Source organism: Protomyctophum bolini (genome assembly GCF_963924005.1).
Source record: "Protomyctophum bolini genome assembly, chromosome: 9".
Classification (NCBI taxonomy): Eukaryota; Metazoa; Chordata; class Actinopteri; order Myctophiformes; family Myctophidae; genus Protomyctophum; species Protomyctophum bolini.
In genome coordinates, this window is record NC_137870.1 from 12,050,171 (window position 1) to 12,073,915 (window position 23,745).

Consider the following 23,745-nt stretch of genomic DNA (forward strand, 5'->3'; position numbering starts at 1 on the left):
TTAAGCATTACACTTGTTTACAACAGGGTCCACATTGTTCAATTCATCAAAACATATAGAGACATACAAATAGACACTTCTATGTAGTTAAAGAACAGAACAGGAATTCATCATATATAAGCAAAAAGGGAAAAGATACATATACAGTGAGGGGAAAAAGGGGTGGGGGGGGGATTCAGATTTTACAGAGGCCAGTTTCGAATTGCAGCCATCCGTAGGTGCCCTTTGAGAGCGGTTTTGAAGGAGTCAAGGGATTCACATGTCTTAATGACTGTTGGTAGGGCTACATGAGGAATATGCTGTTTTTTTGTATTGAGTTGTGCTTAAATGTACTGTAATTCTGCAAACTGTTATTTAATAAATACTTCAATCAATCAATCAATCAATCAATCAATCTGTCTTATGGGTTCATCCTTTTAGCAGAGTCCTTGTATTGTAGCTACTGTTCTTCCCTGTGCTTGTCCATGCAAACTGTTAATAAAGTATTCAATTAATCAATCAAAAGTGTAAACTATCTTTTAGTTCCAAGCGGCGCCTGTAGGGTACTGTGATTTCTCATTGAAATCACATCCATTGGCTGAGGTTAATAAATGATTATCTCTGGAAGTTATAGCCTATGTGTAGCCTTGGAGCTCTACAATACGTACAGTGTGCAGACGTTATTTTTTATATTGCCTTATCCGTGCACTGTTGATCCTGTACCTGCCATCCAGTAGCCTAGATGTGTCCGTTCTATTCTTTCTCTAGCTTTTGACACATGGGGAAATGTTTCTATATACGGTATGCTATTTTATCGTTCTTTAAGTTTAATCTATGCACCTGCTATTTTAACGGTCTTGACTCTTGTGTCATTTTCAACTGCTAACTCCATGGATGGATTACAGGGGCCATTGGCTACCAGGGCAGCCATGGGCCACATGAAGGCTTACTGACAATTTACTCAAATGTATAATTCTCAAATACATAGGCCAACCGATATCATATGAAGATAGGTTAAAAAGTGATGAAGTGGTCCTTTAATAATTATGTGTGTGGCATGACAGAGTCCAATAGTGAAAGATGCACGTTGCAGTTGCACCATAGCAGCCAGATAGTTTGTAAATACATCGAAGATGCGAATATAATCCATTTCTAATGGATGCCTTGGCCTGGAAGAGAGGTCATCAGGTGGTCTCCAACCTTCTTAGAGTGTTTCAACCCTCAACCACTACACTCTCCAGTTGGCGGGTCAGCAGTGATTGGCCAAGTCACTGCTCCTCTCCTCCAGGCTTCCAGCTATAGACAAGTCCACGGGAGGACCAGCACCAGCACCGAGAGGAAAGGCCACACCCATATATATATAGCATATACTCAACAGTTAACTATTGTCAAGCACTGCCAGGAATGGCATTCACATTTTTTGAGCGGTGCACACCGCTCCTTTGAATGGTGTCCCTGTGTCTGTCTGTCTGTCTATTTAAGTAGGACCTATTGACCCCTTACGACCTATTGACCAACAGCAGCATGCTGATTGGGGTCAGGAAGGGTCATTAACAACCCTTGTGCTTAAGTCAATAACTGTGCTTGACTCCAAGGCACCCCACACACACACACACACACACACACACACACACACACAATTTACAATTTAGGCATTTAGCAGACGTTCTTAATCCAGAGCGATTTACATTAAGGTAAGCACACACACACACACACACACACACACACAGTAACTAACAATAAAGATATAGTTGCACGGCTGAGTTCACACCATAGAGATATATCATCTAGAGACAGGCGTCTGGAGGAGTGCTAACTTAAACCCCAACTGCGTGGGTTTACTTAAGCAATATTATATACGAGAGGGTGTGCTTTAACGTCATTAATGCATGGCTGCGGCCTGCGGAATAGAGTCGCTGCTTCTTTGTCTGGAAAGGAGCCAGCTTAGTTGGGATGCCTCCCTAGGGAGGTCCTTGAGACCCCCGGGCAGACCAAGGTGCAGATCGAGGGAGGGATCACATCGACTCATTTATTATGACCCGACTAAGGATAAGCGGTTGCAGATGGATGGATGGATGGATGGAATTTGGGGTGGTGGTTCTTTCTTGGCCTACTGGGAGTAGTGTGCCTGCAAAATGTCATGGCAAATTTCGGCAATCGGATGCTGAATTCATGATTTGTTGATTGAAAAATCTGATTATACATCTTGATTACAGAGATGACTACAGAGACTGAGAGTTTTGGACAAAAACATTAAATCAGGATTACTAACAAAAAGGTATTTTGAATACAAAGAAGAAAAGACCTGTGGTGGAAAATCTTAGCAGATGGAAATGGCCGTGGCCTACAGGAAACTATCACTGGCCTTTGGCTGTTTAGCCTAGTGGAGATTTTAAAAGGTGTTTTTTATATTGCCCACAATAGAGGGTATGTGCATGACATCATCATCATATATGGAAGTTAGGCAGGAACGCCTACTGAGTGGCAACCACAGAGTTATAAAGGATAGAGGGCGGACTGCACCGCCTGCTATTCATGTGTGTCACCCTCTATTGAATAATACTGTACATAATTATTATTGATTTCTAACCGTTTATATGAAGTTTTGTTTTTCTGTACATTTGTGTCATTAAATATTATATGGTGAATCGAAAATGGAGGACCCAATGGAAACAATCATTGATGCTTTCTTGGGTTTCTATTTGTAATAGTCTTAGCACTGCAGACCTATTGAACTGTACTTATTCTGCAAAGGGTTAAGATCAATCAATCAATGTACAATTTACAGTAATTGTGCGCATATACCACCGTCAATTCGGTAATTTCCGTGAGAAGCGCACGAGAACGTAATACGCTCTGACGTCACGCGGAGATAAATCCGCCTCTTCTCTTTTGGGGAAGACGCTCGGCCATTTTAAGTACACTAGTCTTCATTTCACATCGCTACTGTAGGACGGAGAACGTCAGGAGCCAATTTCATCATATTTCTCTTACAACTGTTAGTGGAGAAGTGACTGCTATGAACTGAAACTTCGTCCTAAATCCAAAATAACCAGTAGATCCAAGTGAAGTGACGCATAAGCCAGTAGAATCCAGTGTCGAGTTGTAATTTTTTGGCACCTAAATGTAGCTAGAGGAAAATGGCTGTGGAAAGCATGACTGTCCATCCAAACTCCCCAACTACCAACCACGAACACAACAGTCTTCTGACTGACGAAAGGTCGAGTAATTCTCTACAATCATTTCAATGAAATTATGTATCTGTCCTGTGCTTTTTTACACAAAGCCCGGGGGTCCTTTTTCATTTTTTTTCTTTCAAAGGGATTAAACTCGCCTTTTCTGGAAAACAAGTAACAAGAGGTAACGAACGAACGCCATGTTGACACGACAACGACATCTGGGAGCTCAAATACAAGCTGGGACATTTATTCCCCAATTTTATTAACGTTGCAAACATCCATGGACCAAATCGACACAGGCGAAAGAAATGCTTCATTTATAGTGGTCGAGCGACAAAAACAACGCATTTCCAGCTGAGAGAGAAAAAAACACTCGATGCCGACATAAAATAACATTATTTAAAAATAATAACTCCTTTTCAATTGAGGAGTGCGTACGCTTTTTTCTGTTGAAAACAAACGTTTTTGTCGAGTGACACGTTCGCAAACTTCGCACTACAAGAGAAGAAAAGCCTTGGTCTCACCTGACAAAACAAACTTTAATCAACTACGTTAATGACCGACACGTCGTTTTAATTGTGTGAACATCCTTATCAATCGGTAACTAATTGATTAACGGCCGTGTTTAATTTAGTTAGATTGGCTTGTTACGACAGGGTTCAAAACAGCACTACAGAGGGGTGAATTATTTCCTCCTTTTTTTAGCATTTGCCTAAGTAAGGAAGGGCCTTTTTCCGGCCGGGTAGCTAACTTAGCACCATTAGCTTGTTGGTTAGCTTAGCTAATAACTACAGCTGGCAAAGGACAACAAGCTAAGCTAACAGGCGTTTGACCTATAGCTACAGCTGTGGAAAAATACATTTTTTTAAATCAAAATGCAACTTTGAGTAAATAATTGTAATTAATGTCCAGTTCAAATCGAGACGCGAAGTTGGATCGATCTGTAGCAGCAGTTCGTCACATTATGTTGACGATGATAAGCGAACGTTAGCCAACACTCCTGTCATTAGTTAGCCTCATCTCACTACGCACCGAAAATGTTATCTTTGCGCTCACCATTAATCGTTTACTGTATATAAACGACTACCGTTCTTCTGGATTTCCCCCCACAACTAAAGTTTCGTTTTTACGATCTACGTCGTCCTTTTCTTTGGATCGTTTGCTTAACCTCGATTCAGCACGCAAATTTTTTTATTTTAATGCTAAGTTATCTTTTTATTTTTTTAATATTCGTGTGCATTTTTCCACGGACTTATGTCAAAACACCCACAACAGTCCCCAAAGTGTGCTTCAACGTTTGCAAAGCATCCCAGAAGAGTTTCAAGTTGAACACAAAGTTTCCCTTTCCAAAGTCCCCGGTTAGCAATTTTGTGTTCCCCTGTTTACCAGTTGGCCCCACTCTCAAATCCCTAAAACCCCACTTGTGTCCCCCTAACGTAAGGAAAACCTTTGACAATGGTTTTAAGTGCAAAATGTGAAGAAAGCCTCTCACAGTAAGTATTCCCCATCACTTTAATCCGGGCCCTTGAGTTGTAAACAGTCCTTAATTATTGATTCATCCAGCTAACTATTGCCCCTTAATGCATGGTAAATATTTTTGGAACAGTCCCACTTGGTAATCGATCAGAAGATTATTTTGTAGCTTTAACGTTCACATAGTTGACATTTGTAGTGGTGCACTTAATGCATGTAACTGTTTATTATTTCTGTGGTTCAATATTAATGGCTTAAAATGGGAAGATTGTTTGCCATACTTCTAAGGTCAAGATAGCTCATAGTCTCAGAATTCTACCAGTTCAGTTGATAGCATCTATCTAGTTATGTCGGCGTAATAACAAGTCACCTGTGAGTAAATTACACCTTTCTCTGTACATATCTATTTTTCCCCAGTTCAGGGTGATAATCTTGCAGATTTATCTATCTAATTTCACCTATACAACACTTGAGGTATAATGTTCATCTCCAAGCTCAGTGTAGGCTGTCACAGGTGTGGTTGAAGTCTGTATTGATAGTATGTGTATGGTTCACTGTATCCACAGCGAGGCCAACAGTCAACAGCTGTGTCAGTAGAGCCTTTGTTCACGAGTCCTAGCCTCGTTGCAGCCTCTACCCACCCATCGTGGCCTCTTTCTATACAGCCCCCCCCCCCCCCCCCCAGTATGACTGAACACTCCATCCTTATCAACACAGAATTCCTTTATTGGTGAAGGACAGGTCAGCATGTGGTCTCTCAAGGCTGTACTGGTACAGCGTTGTAGGAGATAAGTGGCTGGCTAGAACGTGACCGTTTTCACAATAGCCAATATAATACCTTATATGTAATGTTTTATTCTGTCTATTGACATTGACAGAGTTATTAACAAGGCATTCTTGTTTGAGAAGCAGAACATAAAACTGTCTGCTTTATTCATTACAGTTTCTTCAGGAAAATCTAACTAGCAATGTACCAGCAGCCATATATGGCCATATATATATATATATATATATATATATATATTCATTATATCCTCAGGTTTTCTGGTTTCTGGCATGGGAAACGTTTGTTCATATTCACATAACAAATTGAATGGCCCTGGATGGGACATGTCAATAACTATTGAACTTGAACAGTAAAGAGAAACCGCAAGTCTAGACAAGTGCATTTGGACAGGCAGATAGTGAGATCTTTTTTTTTTTTTTTTTTAATGGTATATCTAAAGAAATTAACATAATTATATGTATTTGTTCTATTCAGGGAATTAAATACACATTAAGCAATATTGCAGTTTTGGTGAGATAGAAACGATGCATTGATGCCCTGGCTGTGTTTACCCTTTAGATTTACATTTTCTCTACTGTATAACTGTAGATCAGATCGGCTTGATTACTTTCCACTTTGAAAGGGAGTTGTTGTGTTTGAGGATGTCGTGTACAGTGTAGTTACTGTAGTATCTTCAACATACAGTTGACATGTGAGGCCTAACAGTTTGACTCTCCCCACCGCCTTGCCTGCTGTAGTTCTTGTGTGCATTGGCTGCAGTACACAATGTGCTCTGGTCTTTATTTGAATAGTCAAATACTGGAAGTGAATAGTTATCATTGCCAATCGAACGAAAAGAAGAATGCTCACACCTAGGCCTTGCTTGTGGCAATTTTCAGTTGTTGCTTGTATTGTATGCCGCCTACTAGGGTTTATGCTTGTGTTTTGGAGGGTTGGGGTCTAGTCATTCAGAAATGGCAAATTATACCATTGGTCATTATCTTTGCATTGTTACTGAATTTAGAACCTTCCACTAGCAGCAATTTGCAACTCTTTTTTTTATAATGGGATGAATCTAGAGTTGCAGTACCCTCCATTGACTCCCCACTCATCCAATTTGCGTTTGCGATCTGCTTGTCTTAAACGACATTAAACTCACCAACATTGCAGCTCTAGGCCAAGCTTGAATTATCCTCTTTCAATCTGCCGAGCTTGTTTTTCATAACAATCCACCGTAGACATGTTATGAGCTACTTTCTGTCAAGAAATCCTGTGCAGGTGATTATTTTTCTAAGTGCTGGAGTTTATAAGCACTCGTCGTAAGTCACTGAACGGCCGCCTTGCGTACCACCTGTTTCAAATTTCAAAACACATAATGCAGGAGGCAGCAGCGCGACCCGTTAACAAAACGAGTGCTTCCAAACTGCAACACTTCGAAAAAGAATCACCTGCAGAGGATGTCTTGACAGAAAGTAGCTCATAATATGTCTACAGTGGATTTTTATGAAAAACTCGGCAGATTGAAAGGATAATTCAAGCGTGGACTACAGCTGCAATGTTGGTGAGTTAGTGAGAGCAGATCGCAAACGCAAATTGGATGAGTGGGGAGTCAATGGAGCGTATTGCAACTCTAGATTCATCCCATTATAAAACAATCTAGATTGGCAAATTGCGGCTAAACCTTCCACTACCCTCTGGCAAAAATAGCCTACAGCAGTGGTTCCCAAAGTGAAGTCCGGGGACCCCTAGGGGTACTTGAGGGAGTTCCAGGGGGTACCTACAGTAGCTCAATTAGAGATAGTTAGGAATCAAATGGACCCTTATGGGGTTAAATTAACAGTGGTTTTACAATATAAATTGGGTTACCAGAGATAGAAATGCCATTAAATCGTTGGTCCTTAGCATAATGCGTGTGAAACTGTTGGGGTCCATGAAATTAATATGTTTCGGAATCACTGCTAGAGCCGTAAAAATCCTCCCTTTTTGGGGTCACTGGCATGTTTTCAAATGGGGGGGTCTGTGGACTAATAAATGTTGATTTGGGGGTCCTTGACACGAAAAGGTTTGGGAACCACTGGCCTACAGGAGATTAAATGTCCCTGCAGACTGCTGCATTTTTCGGATTCTTTCCGCCATTTTCCCGAAAAAACGCAGCAGTCTGCAAGGATAGTAGCTGTGTATGTTATCTCAAGCACACAAAACAGTGACACAAGCGTAATGTTGTGCAGTATTTAGTCAACACAGGCACCTGTGGTTCCCAATCCTTTTAACTCGAGACCCAAAAGAGAAATTTAATTTATTCCCGTGACCCAAACCAGTTAAAATAACCGATATACAAGCTCACAACATGTCGCATCGCGATCTGTGATCACTACTTAAAAAAAGAAAATATGCAATTTCTTTGATTTTGTAAATTTAATTTGAAACATTCTGCCCTTATTTTATTTCTGAGCATTGTTGATTGATTTTTTTGAAAATATCTTGAATTAGAAAATTGTACTCGTGATGACCCACAAATGGTTGGTTCAATATTTATAAAACCCACAGAGCTAGATTTAACCACTGTAACTTTAAAACATTGCAAAAATAGCATATCTATATGTAGATCGGCTATTTTTGCTACTTTTGTGTGAGACTGTAGTATGTAGTATTAATTTATGAAACAAAAAGTTGAAAAATGGAGATACAAGGTTTCTGTCTGACAAACTATATTCTTTGTCAATATTTTGTCAGATATTCATTTGATGTACTTAACAGCACCTTCTATTTGATTTTCTGTGTTTTTGTTCTTAATTCTCTCCCCCCCCCCCCTCCCCTCCCGAATGTCCCATCCTCTATACAATATGTCCCGCTATGAACAGACTGTAGTCACACCCACCCAGTCCCTATAGCCTTCTCTTCACCACATGGCATGATGCCGGGCCAACATGTGATCCATGTCAATTAGGAGCATGTGGGTTTTGCTCACGTTGTCTTGTAAGACTCAACGTTTGACCCCAGTAATGGCACATTATTCATTTTCTGTTGTGCTGTCCGTTCCACAAGCACTCAATAACATGATGGGTCATGGATGGTCATGAAAATGAAGAGGGGAGCTATAGTAAAAATCCAAAGGCTAGGCTCATAAGACACCTTAATGGTGTCTAAAACGTAATTGTTTTTCCTACTTTCTCAGCTTAAAGTATTTTGGTACTTGACTTATCATTGGTTTGTTAATGCACAAATCTGTCTGAAACAATGCCACTATAAACAAAACAAAAATGGCCATGACACAGTACACTTTCAGTTTTCCCCTAATTTCTGACCGAAGACTGCATCGCCTCATAACATTTCACCTAGCTTACAAATAAATAAATAATAGAAAAATAATAACAAATTCTATATTCAAGACTACATGACCTTATAGCACTCTTTTGAAAAGCGTTCTAGAGTCTAAAATCATTCTACATTCTCTTAGTTGCTTTGCAAATATGAAAACATAATAACAAACTTCCATGTTCCTCTACATAACACCTTTCACACAGATGCAAAAGGTTAATGTGCTTTATAATATTGAGGACATGCATTAGAAACATTTTGCTGAATTATGAATAATTAAGAGCGGCCACGTTAGAGGAGCTCAAATTAGATGAATGATGAAAATGCATAGTTTACATCAAATGCCACTCCATGTAATTGCATGGTCCATAATGTCCCCATTTGGTCTTTCTTCGCATCCACAGAAAAGAGGATGGTGAACTGGAGGAGGGTGAGTTGTCGGATGACGGGGCGGAGGTGGTCGAGGCGGAGGTGGCACCAGGTACCACAGGCACAGCAGGTGGAGAGGAGGAAGGCGATGCAGGAGGGGGAGGAGGTGTAGGAGCAGAGGAGGTGGTGGGGGAGAAGTCGCGGCGGAGCAGGGAGCGCCATGCCAGCACAGGCTCAGATGACGAGAAGGCCCACCGCCGCAAAAGGAAGAGGAAGAAAGAAAGGGAGCGAGAGAAGGAGAAGAGGAGGTCCAAGAAGAGGCGTAAATCGAAACACAAAGTAAGCTGAGTGCCGCCCACTATATGATTATGTTTTGTGGTGTTAATACATTTCTCTTTATTACTGTTGGGTTTTCTGTATTGTCTGTCTGGGGCTGTGCAATTACATGCATGCATTTATTCAAAATTGTTCTAGATAAGAACATCTCGAAGACCAAATAGTAGACTTCACACTTTTTCAACCTAAATATTTTGTATGTTTCTTTGCCTCTCCTTTGTTTCAGCGCCACGCGTCCTCTGATGACGACCGCTCAGACTTCAGTGATGATTCTGACTACAGTCCCAGTGAGAAGAGACCGAAGTACAGCAGAGAATACAGTCCTTCGTATCCTCCCCCTGTGAGTTAAGACAGGATGCCAATTTCCATACACTGTTAAATACATAGTGTCAGTATCTTACTGTCTGTCCCCTTCTCTATGTAACAGCAGCATCTTTAAATTTTTTCCTTTCAACTCCAGTCCTGGAAACCAGACTACTTCATAGTACAGTAGTGCCCTAGCCTTGACGACCTTGGCTTAGATAGCCTATTATGTAGTGATAGCATTCTATAGTGTATTGTATATGTATAGTTTAATTGTACAGATATTCTACTTTTAGATTTGGATGACTATTTCTATATGTTGGTCTTCTCTTTGTGACTTAATTAAATACAAGTATTCCCCCCCAATATCAATCAACACTTTCCACGTCCATGCCATCCAGCCTAGACTTAACTGTCCTTTTCTCTGTGGTATCCAGTCTCACGGGGGCTATGGAAGCTCCAAGAAGGGCAACTACAGGAAGATGGACAAGCAGAGCTATGGAGGCTATGACGAGTATGAAGAAGAGAACTTTGAGGGAGGAGGAGAAGAGGAGGAGGAGAATACTATGGGAGGAGATGATTACGATGATGACTTCGCCAAGGAGCTGAATCAGTACCGCAAGTCCAAGGAAGGAGGTGGAGGTCCTCGAGGCCGAGGTGGGTCTAGGACAGTTGGTCCCCCCAAAACCTTTGGTAATGTTTGACTATAATATACTTATATACTTAAAGCTGTGTAACTGAACACTGGGAGTGTCTGATATGTTATGTGCTGCTGTGTACATAGATACTAAGCTTGTGCAGTCTGTTAACTATACACCGCTTGCTAAAGAGTTAACAGGCACTGTAGAAAATGAAAGACATTGCACATAGTGCAATAGCAAACCTTTCTTTACACAAAACGTCACTCCACCTTTGTGAACTGATTAAAAGAGCCTAGAAGTAAATGAAATCAATAGCAACCCAAATTTCACTGCATCTCATGGTACAGGTTCTTTTCAAAGTCAAGTCAAAATCTATTCATATCCATGCAAAAATAATACCTAAAACATGTTCACTCATCACTAAATGAAAATGAATTTATTTGTATTTACTAATGCCAATTTTGTTTTGCCTATCTACACTCTACAGTACCAGATCACTATGTGTAGAGATGCAATGCACTGTGAGCTTGTAGATCCTATCTACACTCTACAGTACCAGATCACTATGTGTAGAGATGCAGTGCACTGTGAGCTTGTAGATCCTATCTACACTCTACAGTACCAGATCACTATGTGTAGAGATGCAATGCACTGTGAGCTTGTAGATCCTATCTACACTCTACAGTACCAGATCACTATGTGTAGAGATGCAGTGCACTGTGAGCTTGTAGATCCTATCTACACTCTACAGTACCAGATCACTATGTGTAGAGATGCAATGCACTATAATGACATGCATATAATAGGGATTAAATAGGGTTAAAATATATTTTTGAGTGTATAGAATTTGCCTCTGTATTGTGAAAGGACTGAAAAAAAGAAATAATAACTTTTTGTATAGTTGTATATTGCACTAACTTGTGTTGGCAATGAAATCTTCAGGCACACCTGGACTTTTCTCACAGCAGTTTTTACAATGTTTCTCTCTCTATATCTCTCTGTCGTGCAGGGGGCAGAGGTCGTATGAAGAACCAGAGAGGCCGTGGCGGGATGAGGGGAGGGAGGAGAGGGCGGGGAGGCAGAGGACGAGGGGGGCGGGGCGGAGGAAAGATGATGGGAGGAGACAATGATGACGGGGACGGCTATGGGGGAGATGACATTGAGGTGAGCAGTGAGCACTGCATTTCAGTACTATCAGCTTGTTGGTGATAGGCTACAAACTATGGCAACTAGTTGTCCGAAATGTAGACTGCACATTACGTTACAGTAAGACATTAAAGCTAAAAGGATAGCACAAAAAAGTCCTGGGGACATTGTGATCCTACTGTATGTATTCAATTAATCAACATAGCATACAAAATGTACACAATAATACATATTATCATCAACAAACTGGTAGTAGTTCCATAGCTGAGCCGTCTCAGTGCAATTTTAGCCAAAAAAACCAACAAGAGTTATTTTGCTAATATTCTACACAAATTGTTTTAAAAGGTGATAATAATCACACGTGATTAAATGTATTTTTCCAGGGTGGTGAAGAAGACTACGACAACAAGTTCGACAAGAACATGGGAGATGATGAATATGACGACTATAATGATGTCAACCAGTTCAGGAAGTTCAAGGAGCGAGGGAGAGGTGAGCTCACAACTTTCTTTCTTGTTTAATAGTTCCATTTCAGATATGACTGTGTTCTCCATGTGTGAGCAAGTATAGAGAAATCACTTGTAACTAACTACTGGTCCAATCTTCCACCCAGAAGTCACGTCACTGTCCCAACAGTCCCATGTCATTGTGGTCTGTTCTATATTAAAGATATGTCACACTGTGGTCTGGAGGACGCTGTCTGTTAACTGAATGACACAACAAACCTGATGCAAGTTTGTACTCACATGACGTGTTCATGGATCCTCTCCTCTTATTCCCTTCACTCCAGGCGGTAAAGGTGGCCGCGGGCGGGGCCGGGGTAAAGGGGGGCGGGGCATGAACCGAGGCGGTAAACGCAACCGAGGGAGAGGAAGAGGAGACCATGGAGGGATGAATGATGAAGACAACAATGGAGACATGGACAATGGGGTAAGGCTCTCTGACGTCCCAAACTCTTCTCCCTTCTGGCTCCAAAACTGTGGAATGCACTTCCCATTGCAGTCAGAACTGCAGCATCACTCCCAATCTTCCGCCGTAGTCTGAAAACCCACCTTTTCAGACTCCATCATGGCCCATAGCACTTACCCCACCCCCTTAGATAGCAATTCTAGTAGTCATAGCACGTCATAGTACATATGTGTAGCATAGTAGTATAGATGTATAGCTTATATGTATAGTTTCATTATAGATATTCCACTGTTACTTTCTTAGCTACGCATGTTTCATGATAAATGTCTTTATGTGATGTATTCCCATGCTTTTGTTCTTGCTTAATGTAAGTCGCTCTGGATTAAGAGCGTCTGCTAAATGCCTAAATTGTAAAATTGTAAATTGATGTGTTTTGGATCATAAAGCAAAGAAAAAGGAACAAACACCCGCACACTGTCTTCAAATGCAGTGAACCAACTTCACTGCAACGGCAACGTTTCAGCCTTCATCAGGCTAACATTATGTACATAAAGATAGCATTTGAAGACAGTGTGCGGGTGTTTGTTCCTTTTTCATTCTCGGGCACCGTACCCTCTCCTGTCGCCTGCAGGTGTGCAAAAGCTTTTTCTTTTTATTGGATCATAAAGCAAACAAAATATGTCAGACCGTTACTTATATGAATTAAACTGGTCTACTTTTCCAAAACGTAAGCACTCTGAGCATTTCCTATTGAATGTCAATGTCTCTGACTGCAACCCAGCCACTATTCACTTTTTGGTTCAAGGAGTTTTATTGTCATTCCATACAAATTTGATTACCTGCTGGATAAAATTACTCATTGTATATATTATATGTTATTATATTATTTCTTTCTTTCCCCTCTGTTCCTCCTTGCGTGCGTGTGCGTGTGTGTTTTAGGAAGGTGGAGGTGGTGGTGGTGGTGGTGGTGGTGGAGGAGGCATGGATGGAGAAGGCATGGGAGGAGGAGGAGGAGGAGGAGGAGGGGGGGGAGGAGGAGGAGGAGGAGGAGGAGGAAGAGGAGGTGGGAGGAGGAATAATGAGAAGCACCAGGACAAGAAGGGAAAGGCCATCTGCAAGTACTACATCGAGGGCCGGTGTACCTGGGTAAGACAAAACAAGTCACTACATAAGATACTGAAGAACTAACAACACAGAAGAAAAATAAAATATTTTATTTATTTATTTCATGTTTTGTTAGAAAACCTCCTAAATGCATTTTTTTGTTGTGACCTCTTTCAACCACCAGGGGGACCACTGCAACTTCAGCCATGACATTGAGCTTCCCAGGAAGAAGGAGCTGTGCAAGTTTTACATCACTGGGTACTGTGCCCGGGCTGAGAACTGCCCCTACATGCATGATATCCTTTACTGCAGTATGGATCAATCTATTGTCCTTCAACTCAAAGAAACGTTTTGTATGCATTTCAGATGTTTGCACTACTTCAAAGTATAGATCGAAAGTAATCAACAAGTATTTGGTGATGGTCTTACAAGGGCTTAGGAGCTATGCGTTTGTGTTACTTACCCACATTTCAATTACCTAGCCAGACCTAGCCTGTTGTGTGACACAAATCAAGCATCAAACTAGGACAACCACAAAAAGGCAAAATTTCAACTTTGTAACTTTGTGTTGAATGAGATCCTTGACTCCCCTTGCTACGCGACTTCCCCTGTAAGCTGTTCCACACCACCGGGAACTGCGTCAACGGGGACGAGTGCATGTTCTCCCACGATTCCCTCAATGACGACACTCAAGAACTACTCAACAAGGTAGGATGTCAAGGAGGTTGAATCCTGCACAATACAGTGTTCTAACCAATAGACGCCTTCTTCGGCTCTGGGGCATATGCTCTCAAGTGAGGGCAAGCTTCCGTGTTGGTGCCAGGAAGGAAGGGACGTGAGTCCCGTGACTGGACTCCAGGGATGTGCCATATACAGGCCCACTTCTGCCCTCAGTGCATGTCACTCCAATGAATTGCAGTGGCGAATGAGGCGTCTACCTTTCTATGTCTATGGTTTTAACCACATGAACCCCAATGCCCATTTCTGGGCTTGTCATAATATTTGGCGAAAATAGTATAGACCCTTGGGGAAGCACGTTCCTAAATATAAATATATAGGATTTACGAAGTGGTTAAGTATTAAAGATTTATAAATATGTTCTCAATACCCTTACCTCTCCAATGACAAATCAATCTCGACATCCATTATTTTACAATATTTAGATTTAGGATTTCACATGTATTTCTTGTGGCTACATTCATTTTATATTTGTAAGTGAACTGTATGATTTTCTGTCTATGACACAGATGCTGGCGGAGGATGCAGAGGCTGGAGCAGAGGATGAGAAGGAGGTAGAGGAATTGAAGAAGCAGGGTATTAACCCGCTCCCTAAACCCCCTCCAGGAGTCGGCCTCCTACCCACCCCTCCTCGACCTGGTCCCTCAGATTCCAGCACTGGCCCTGGGGAGTTCAGTGCACCCGTTGGGGGGGAATTTGGTGAATTTGGAGCTCCAGCCTTACCAAACCAGGGCCCTCAGGGACCTATGCCTGGTCCCAATCCCTGTCAGGGCCCCCCTCCACCTGGCCCTGATGGGAGTCCCTACCAAGGAGGTCCCCCCAACCCAAACGGTCCTCCTCCACCTATGGGCCCCCCACCTCCCTGTGGTGGAGGTGGAGGTGGAGGGAAGAAGATTCCCTCGTTGTTTGAGATCAAAGTCCAGCCGACTGGACAGCTGGCACAGAAACTGTCTGCCAGGTGAGAGATCAGAAACAGTACATGTTATGTTATGTTATCTATTATTACAAGGGTTCCACAGGTCATTCAAAAGTATTAAATTAATACATTTTGCCAAAATTAAGGCCTTAACCATGAGTATAGCTGCATTCATATTATTACCATAGATCAAAATTGGTGGAAAGAAATCACACCCGTGTGAAGTGAGGGGCGCTAATATATTAAAGTCTAACTGATGTTGCTATGATTAGGTGATGTAATGATGATGTAAAACAAATGGTGTCAAAACAAACATTAAATTCTCTTTATTGTTAATGGGGTTTAATGTTTGTGTTAGGGACAAGATGATGTACATTTTCCCTTCATTGTCAATGGCATTTTTAGAACAAACATTGAACTAAAAATAAACTAAAATTAAACCTGTATATAGGAGGGGCTAGCGCCCCTCAAAAGGCTACAAGGAAAGAGAAGTGTCAGGGGTTGAGGTAGAGTCTGAAGAAGAGAGTTTTCAGGTTGCTGTGGTAAATGGAGAATGACTGCAGTCCTGACTGTGAGGGGGTGTTTATTACACAACTTGGGACCTTAATACTTGTGGAGTGTTGGCCAGGGTGTTTTATGAAAGTGGCTTCAGCTGATCTAAGTGCGCATTAAGGGGTGTGGGGTTTGATCATGTCCTGAAGGTAAGGGGGTGGCATGCCCTTGGTTGTCTTGTAGGCAACCTGTGTTTTGGACTGGGTGCGGGCAGAAACTGGATGCTATTGAAGGGAACACAAGAGGGGGGGATATTGATAGTACAATCATTAAACCTCTATTGTTATAATTAATTCAAATTCTCCTGTCACAGAAGTCAGACTCCCTCTACAAACCAGAGTGGGGATGGCTCACCCGGGCCCCAAGCCGCCCCTGGAGGACCGCCGCCCCGCTTTCCTGGCCCACCGGGACCCCCGGGCATGATGTCCCCGGACATGCAGAACATGGGCCCCCCTGGCATGGGAATGAATCAGGGGCCACCTAACATGGGCCCCGGGGCACCGCCTATGATGGGAGGCTTTGGTCCCGACGGGCAACCTCATGGAGGAATGATGCCACCAGGTTGTCCCCCGGGTGGAGGAAACTTCTTTGAGAATTTCTTCAACCAGCAGCAGCAGCAGCAGGGCATGAATATGGAAGGAAATATCAAGATGGAGGAAGGTGAGAATAAAGCTTTATCAATGTAATGAAATGATATGTGGCTGAGAGAGCGGAAATCTAAACATGAACATATGGAGGCATGTTAAGGGGAGCTGATAGCCTAATATCTTAAGATGTATTTTCCAATACTTCTTATCTTTGGGGAAACATAGTTTGTGCCGGTGTGGAATGTGAGAAAATTAAGCTAGAACAGTATCATGATTCTCTCTTCCTTCCCAGCTGACAACTACCAGGGCTATGGGGGAATGGATGGAGGGCCAGGAGGAGGAGGGGGCGGTCAATATCCAGTCAAATTGGAGCCTTCAGGAGGCCCAGATGGTTCTGCAAATGGCGGCTCTGCCAGTCAGGGAGGGATGTCTGTTCCTGACTTTCTGCCTCCTGCCCAACGTGTTCTGTTCATGAGGATCCAGCAGAAACAGCAGGAGGAGGCGCGCAGGCTGGCTGAGGGCGGGACCGAGAAGAGCAGAGACACCGAAGGTATAGATCGGTGTTCCACAGACCTTTTTCACTCGAGGAACCCCATTTCTGTATGCGTTATAGGCCACAGACCACCATAAATAGCCGTACAGTCATTTAGCTGGACCCCACTTTGAGATTCACTGGTATAGATGACCCAGCCTCAAACCGGGCCTGAAAGGCTCTGTGTTGTTGTTTTTTAAACCCCAAACTTCACTCAAGCCAATTATGGATATAAACATGTATTATCACAACCACAAGTTTGAGTTGTATTTAACTTGAACCCATTGCCTCCTATCAGGTCCAGTCATAAATGTTTGAAAGTTTAGTTTACCATTTTGAGAAGTTGGACGTAACTTGAACCCATTGACTCCTATCAGGTCCATGCATAAATGTTTGAAAGTTTAGTTTACTTGATTGATGCCATAATAAAAAACAGGAGCAGTTATTGGCCCGGTTTCCCAAAGGACACATGGTGTAAGAGGTATGTTGTAGCACATGTTCAGCTGCCCTCTAGGCCGCACACAGAAGCCTGTGAACATAGACATTCCGTGCATAGATGTGCCACGCAATGGTAGGCCTGAGGCCTGGTATGGTAGACATCAGGCCATTCTGAAATTTAATTTAATAATATTTGGACTGCTGGACAGCTGACAGTAGGCTCTCTTTACTCTTAAAAACAAAACAAAAATTATATATATATATATATATATATATATATATATATATATTTAAAAAAAAAGTTCAAATATTAAATTAAATTTCAGAATGGTAGACCTGATGCCTACCATACCAGGCCTCAGGCCTGAGGCCTACCATTGCGTGGTACAGTACATCTATGCATGGAATGTCTATGTTCACAGGCTTCTGTGTGCGGCCTAGAGGGCACCTGAGTCCACCATGTGTCCTTTGGGAAACCGGGCCAATGTTATGAGCAGTTTTATAAGAATTCCGAGTAAGTAGTACAGATTTGCCAGCATCCAACCCGCGGATCCCAGTCATAGTTTGTTGAAACAGCAGGGACCTTCATGGGCTATTTCACAGATATGTTGACTCATGGTCTGATGAATGTTGTTTTGTGTCTGTGTACATAATATGCCGTAAAATCCTTTTAATTTAACTTATTTATACAGTCATCTGAGTTAAATAAAACCAAAGGATTTTACTGTCTGTATGTGTCTCATGCACATGTAGGTGTGCAACTGCAACATAACCTAGACATCTGTGTGTATTGGTATATTCACACAACATATTGTAATCGTGGTGTGTGTCTGTACATTGTTACAGCTGGCCAATTATACTTCCATTGTTGGGTATTATTTGCATTTCTATTGGGTAGTTCTGCTTTAAATCTATACATATCACTTTGGTAGCAGGAAACACGTCTTGACAGGCCTGTGACTGGTTTTGCTGACCTCTTTAATGTAAACATCCCTTTGGTTGTGTAACTGTCCCAGACACCAGACTACTGTCTCCCAACAGATTATTAAAGAGTTTATATCAGGAAGAGTCACGACGGCAACAATGAGTCATTCTCAAGTGAACAAAAGGTAGCATTTGACGCTTAGTTGTGCTTTGTGTACATTTACAGTATAATCATTGCGTCAAATATTTGACCCACCTGCAGTTGGCAGAATAGACAAACTTAAAACAGTCAGAGGTCTCATATTTCATTAATAGTCCCAGCTCACCATGCATCTACTCTACTCCTACCATTTACTTTGGCTTTCCACTGCACTGGACCCTGCATAGTCACTGATGTTATCCTTTGACCACAAAATTGCACCATATAAGTTGAGTTTTAGGTCTCGCGTATGAACTTTCATGGACATGTGCTGTGATTTGATGATGGCAGCATATAGAATCATTGTGGACAGATTAACATACATTGACACTCTGAGTCTGTAGAGTAAGATATGAGACAATGACAACTACTATAGCCAACTAATAGTGAATGTTTCTCTCTGGTTGTATCCCAGGTGACTCAGGGAACTGGTACTCCAGTGAGGATGAGGATGGCGGTAGCAGTGTGACTTCGATCCTGAAGACACTACGGCAGCAGAGTAAGCCGCCTCCCAAACCTGAAGGCCCACCCAGTGACCCTCGTGACCCTCGTCTGCAGAAGGCGTCTCCCGCTCACCCCCCGCCCCGGCCCGCGGATCCCCGCTTGGGCCGGGACCCACGGCTCTCCCGGGCATCTGAATCTGGCCAAATCTCGGACTCTGTCCACTTGTCCCCAACCCCGTCATCCACCGGGCCCCCAGCTGACCCCAGACGGGCTCGGCTAGCCGCAGCCACAGTCCCAGTTGGTTCCTCCGCTTCCACTGTAATCCCTCCTGCTGCTTCTAAAGTGGAACCTCCACTAGTCTACAAACCACCGCCGCTCACGACACCCGCCGTTGAGGAAGAGGAGACGGAGAGGGTTCTGAGGGACAAGCCTGTGCCCATCCCCTTAGACCCTCTGATGGGCATGGCTCTGAGAGACCCCCGTTGCCGGCTCCAACAGTTCAGCCACATCAAAAAAGACATCATGCTCCATGTCCCAGCCTTCGCCAAGAACATCACCTGGTCACCCGAGGACCTCCTTCCGCTCCCCATGCCCAAGCAGGACCTTCTGCCGCTCCCACCGGGCATCCCTCCCATCTCATCCCTCGACCCACGTCTCTCACGCGCCCAGCAGCAGCTCCACACGGCGCTCCCTCACACCCAGCCTCCCCCCGCTGTCCTCCCTCCAGCTCCCTCCCTCGATCCTCCCACTCCTGCCGCCCCCTCAGCCTCTGCTATCCCGGACTTTGAGCTGCTCTCGCGAATCTTGAAGACGGTTAACTCGAGCCCGTCTCAAACGTCCTCAACCCCCCTCCTCCCCACGCCGCCTCCTCCTTTATCATTACTGGGTCCTCCTCCCTCGGTGCCACCTGCACCTGTAGATAAGCCAGTTGACCCACGCATGGCCCGTAAGCCCCCCATCGACCCCCGTCTGCAGCCTCAGAAATCAGCTCTGAAGCAGCCTTCAGAACCCTCGCCTAGCCCTCCTCTCTCCTCTACCCCTCCGGCGTTGACCTCCAGCAGCTCTTCTGCAACAATTGCACCCTATGACCCCAGACTGCTCTCCTCAGGTGGGGCAGGTCGTGGAGTTGGGGCAGGGGCGCCAGGGGGTGCAAGCGTTCTAAGTGGCATCAGTCTATATGATCCACGGACTAACAAACCAGACAGTCCTGGTACTAGTAATGGTTCTCCTGGTTCATCCAGTGCTGATTCCAAGCCTGCTGATACCACAACAGTCAAACCCAAGTCTAAAGAGCCCCTGTTTGTGCGGAAGTCTGCACTGGATCAGCCAGAGCCAGAGAAAAGCGGAGAGCAAGCAACAGATCGATACAACAGCTACAACAGGCCGCGGCCCAAGCCTGCACCATCACCTAACACTGCACCTCAAGTCGGGCCTGCTGTAGCTGGGGCCTCCGCGGCCGGGGGTCAGGGCCCCCCTGGAGCCACTCCAGATCAGGCACCTGCCGGGGTCCACAACCTGCCTGTGTCTTCTCTGTTCACTATGGTGAAACAGGCCGCCAAGCCCAGCGGGACAGGCAGTCCGTTCGGGGGCAGCAGCCCGGCTCAGCCTGACCAGGCCACCGTGGAACAGGACAATGCCTCACTGAAGGAGGTTTTCAAGGGCTTTGATCCCACTGCGTCACCGTTCTGTCAGTGACCCCTGACTGTGCCAGCCCATTTCGCAGCCCGTCCATGTTGCAGGTCGGTCAGGCGTGTGGTTTTAGAATTTCTGAACAATGAGGAAGAGGAGGGAGATGAAGAGCGCACTGAGGCAACAACCTGCCTGTCGGACTGGTTCTAAACGAACCTTAATGAACGTTTTTGATGACGTCATTCGCACACCTATACACACACATCTCATACAGACACATACACATAACCTACGACAGTGTTGCAGAGCAGATTCTATAAAAGAGTTAGGTTTTGTGGGTGGGAGGGTTGGATGACAAATATCTATTTTAAAGGAAACCGAAAGATGTATATATAAATGATTTCTCTTAATCATCTCCATGCTTAATTGCTACAATTATACAGGCAGCAGAATTGCATTGAACCTTTATCTAGCCATCTCTTCATAGCTTTTCATAAATTTCACGCGTTCATGTTTTTCCGACAATGATGCACTTGACTTTTTCATTTGCTTCTCTTTTATTTTGCAATATTCATCTTGAGTCCTACGTATTGTCGCGGTCTGAACTGCCGTTCTGAATCTTTTTTTTGTCTACTCTAATAAATCACATCAGCATGCACACACTGCCATGCATCATCTTCCTGTGGAAATAATTAGACATTAAAAAAAATTAACTCTGCTTTACTTAAACTGTTTTAAGTTGTTTTACTCATTTGTGCCGTCAGACTGTTTACTCTGAGGATGAACTCTGAGGAATATTTAACGTTTTAATGTTCATTTTGTTGGTTTGTTTAATGTTCATTGTTCATACCTCAGAAAATCCCATAAAATACTCTCAACCTTGTGTATGCTCTTATATGACAGTCGGCATAGGCTGTCATTAAATGCATCAAGCTGGGAAAACGCAGATCCGCAATTTAGCTGTAGGACTAAGTCGAACGTGTTGGGACTTTCAAGTACTGTACACTTACAGAATTTGATGCTTCATGAAGGAATATATTTTCCTCAAAATGAATGACCAATTGGTCCTCAAGTCATTAATCTTAGTGATGTGCAGTTCATTCACCCTTTGGCTTTAAGTTTATCATGGATTATAGTAGAATTCTCTTCAAATAAAGCCTTACAAAAGTTTTCAGTTGAGTGGTGTTTTCAAATCTCTAATGTAAGAATTGGCAAGCTTATTGTTGGGGCCATCGTAGTGAAAGATGAGACATTCTTCCAGCTGATGTTGCACCGAAACTCAGTTATCGGCCGTACAATGAAAGTAAAAATCAGGCTAAACACTCCATTTGATATGTAGCTACTAGGTAGTACTAGCTACTATGCAACTGCAAAAATGCTTCTAATTGCACACTTGAGATGAAGAGGAATGTGGGAATTCGGAATGGTTAATTTCTCATGATTCTGAGAAGTTTAAGCCCCCTCTCCAGTGACAAAATTATAAACTTTTCTCAGAAAATGATTATTTTGTCCATTCCTTATCCTGCTTTAATAAGTTCAAGGCGTAGATTGTACTACCAGTTGAAGTAATTCAGCTAGTTGAGAAGCTACCGGCGCGCTCTGTCCATCTCACGTAAAATATTGTTTTAATTTATTTTTTTATACTCTGGTTAATATGTTCACTCACTTGACCTTTTGAAATTATTTGTTTTTTATTATAGGAATATGTTATTACTCTCGTTCACCTCTTGGGATACAGCAACCTATATCAGTGTAAAGAAAGCAGAAAAGACTTGTATGTTTTGTGTATAAAGATTCAAACTAACATCTATTAACTCAATCCCGTAAGGACTTGGAAGGGGAAAGGCCTGTAAGTCAAATAAAAAAATGTACAATTTATTGTTCCTTTGTTTTATTGTTTTTGTTTGATTTCTTGGGAGGGCCGGTTCGCCCTTTGTAAATCTGACTTCTCTGTGGAGAAGGGTTGCGTTTTCTAATTGTACACTATAGGTGAGGTTGTGAAAGTATCTAAATAAAAGCAATACATGATCAACCACTTCAAGGTAAATGTGAGAGTTTCTTTCTTCTTTTTTCTCTCGTGTTAAGTGGTGCGATATGTATTAGTGGTGATTTTAGCTTTGGACTTTCAAATGATGCTACGCTTGGAGTCTTGGTGGGGGTGTATGTGGACAAGACATCATTCACATAACCTGTTTTAGCAGTTTCCTGTCATGCCATGCTCCCTGTGTGTGACTCAATTCCTGATCTCCTCCCATCCTACAACACTGGCTCCAGAGCGACCAGTTGAAGTAGTCATTCACCCAGTTCCTAAATAGTCATTGTGTGTGTGTGTGTGTGTGTGTGTGTGTGTGTGTGTGTGTGTGTGTGTGTGTGTGTGCGCGCGTGTGTGTGTGTGTGTGTGTGTGTGTGTGTGTGTGTGTGTGTGTGTGTGTGCGCGCGCGCTCACATCACACACACACACACACTCTCCCCCCTCCCCACTGTCTTAACATGTACTGTAACTAACACACTCCTTGTGACTCAGGTACGGTAATCTTATATAAACAGACTGTCCAGGGGAAACACTACAGTACCCACGTTGTTTTTGTGGTGGTGAAACTGGTGACTAAAATAATGAATTGAGTTTCACATTGAGTTGATTCTGAAGACATGGTCCTTGATGATGACAACAGCAGTGGCTTATTCTCTGGTCATCACTGATCGGCAGTGTCTCTGGACAGAGCTGACTGGCAGTGAGTCAGTGAACTGTGACAACAACATAAAACATGTGTTGAAGCAAGTCTCATAATCACAGTTTTGCCTCACTTTATCAGAATTTATTTTATCTTAAGAACAGTAATCTAGTAACGTTTTGCTGAGGATGTATTTTCTTTTTCCATCACAATACATCCATCCATCCACACTGCTATAGCTATACTATTAACCTACTATACCTACAGTATGCTATACTATACCTACTATACCGACAGTATACCAGTAAGACGCCTGAGGGCGTAGAAGCGACCTCGCCCTAAAGGGCAAGGTCACGTGTACTGGACATATATGGAGCATGTCTTGAGTGTACAGGGTTTGATGAGGTCAGATCAACATAATTGGACTGTCAGAACAATATATGGAGATCTAAGGGTGGCAGCGGGGGCACGGGCAGTCAGTGTCTTGAGTGTACAGGGTTTGATGAGGGCCCAGGTAGGGCCGGGCCTTAATTTTCGGGCCCAAGCCTGGCAGTGCAGTGCCGCGGGTTCAACTCCAGATCCCGACGGCCC

General features: G+C 43.2%; 1 protein-coding gene across 1 annotated transcript; it reads left to right on the top strand.

Moving 5' to 3' along the window:
• The first annotated feature begins 2,918 nt into the window (after nucleotides 1–2,918).
• On the top strand, nucleotides 2,919–22,360 carry zc3h4 (zinc finger CCCH-type containing 4). The gene is given in 15 exon segments (XM_080772700.1): nucleotides 2,919–3,199; nucleotides 9,120–9,423; nucleotides 9,647–9,760; nucleotides 10,161–10,380; nucleotides 11,374–11,528; nucleotides 11,894–12,002; nucleotides 12,358–12,440; nucleotides 13,453–13,455; nucleotides 13,458–13,565; nucleotides 13,708–13,834; nucleotides 14,122–14,231; nucleotides 14,771–15,219; nucleotides 16,043–16,389; nucleotides 16,609–16,866; nucleotides 18,825–22,360. Coding segments are annotated over 15 exon segments (4,191 nt in total). The 5' UTR covers nucleotides 2,919–3,119; the 3' UTR covers nucleotides 20,549–22,360.
• Nucleotides 22,361–23,745: the final 1,385 nt, after the last annotated feature.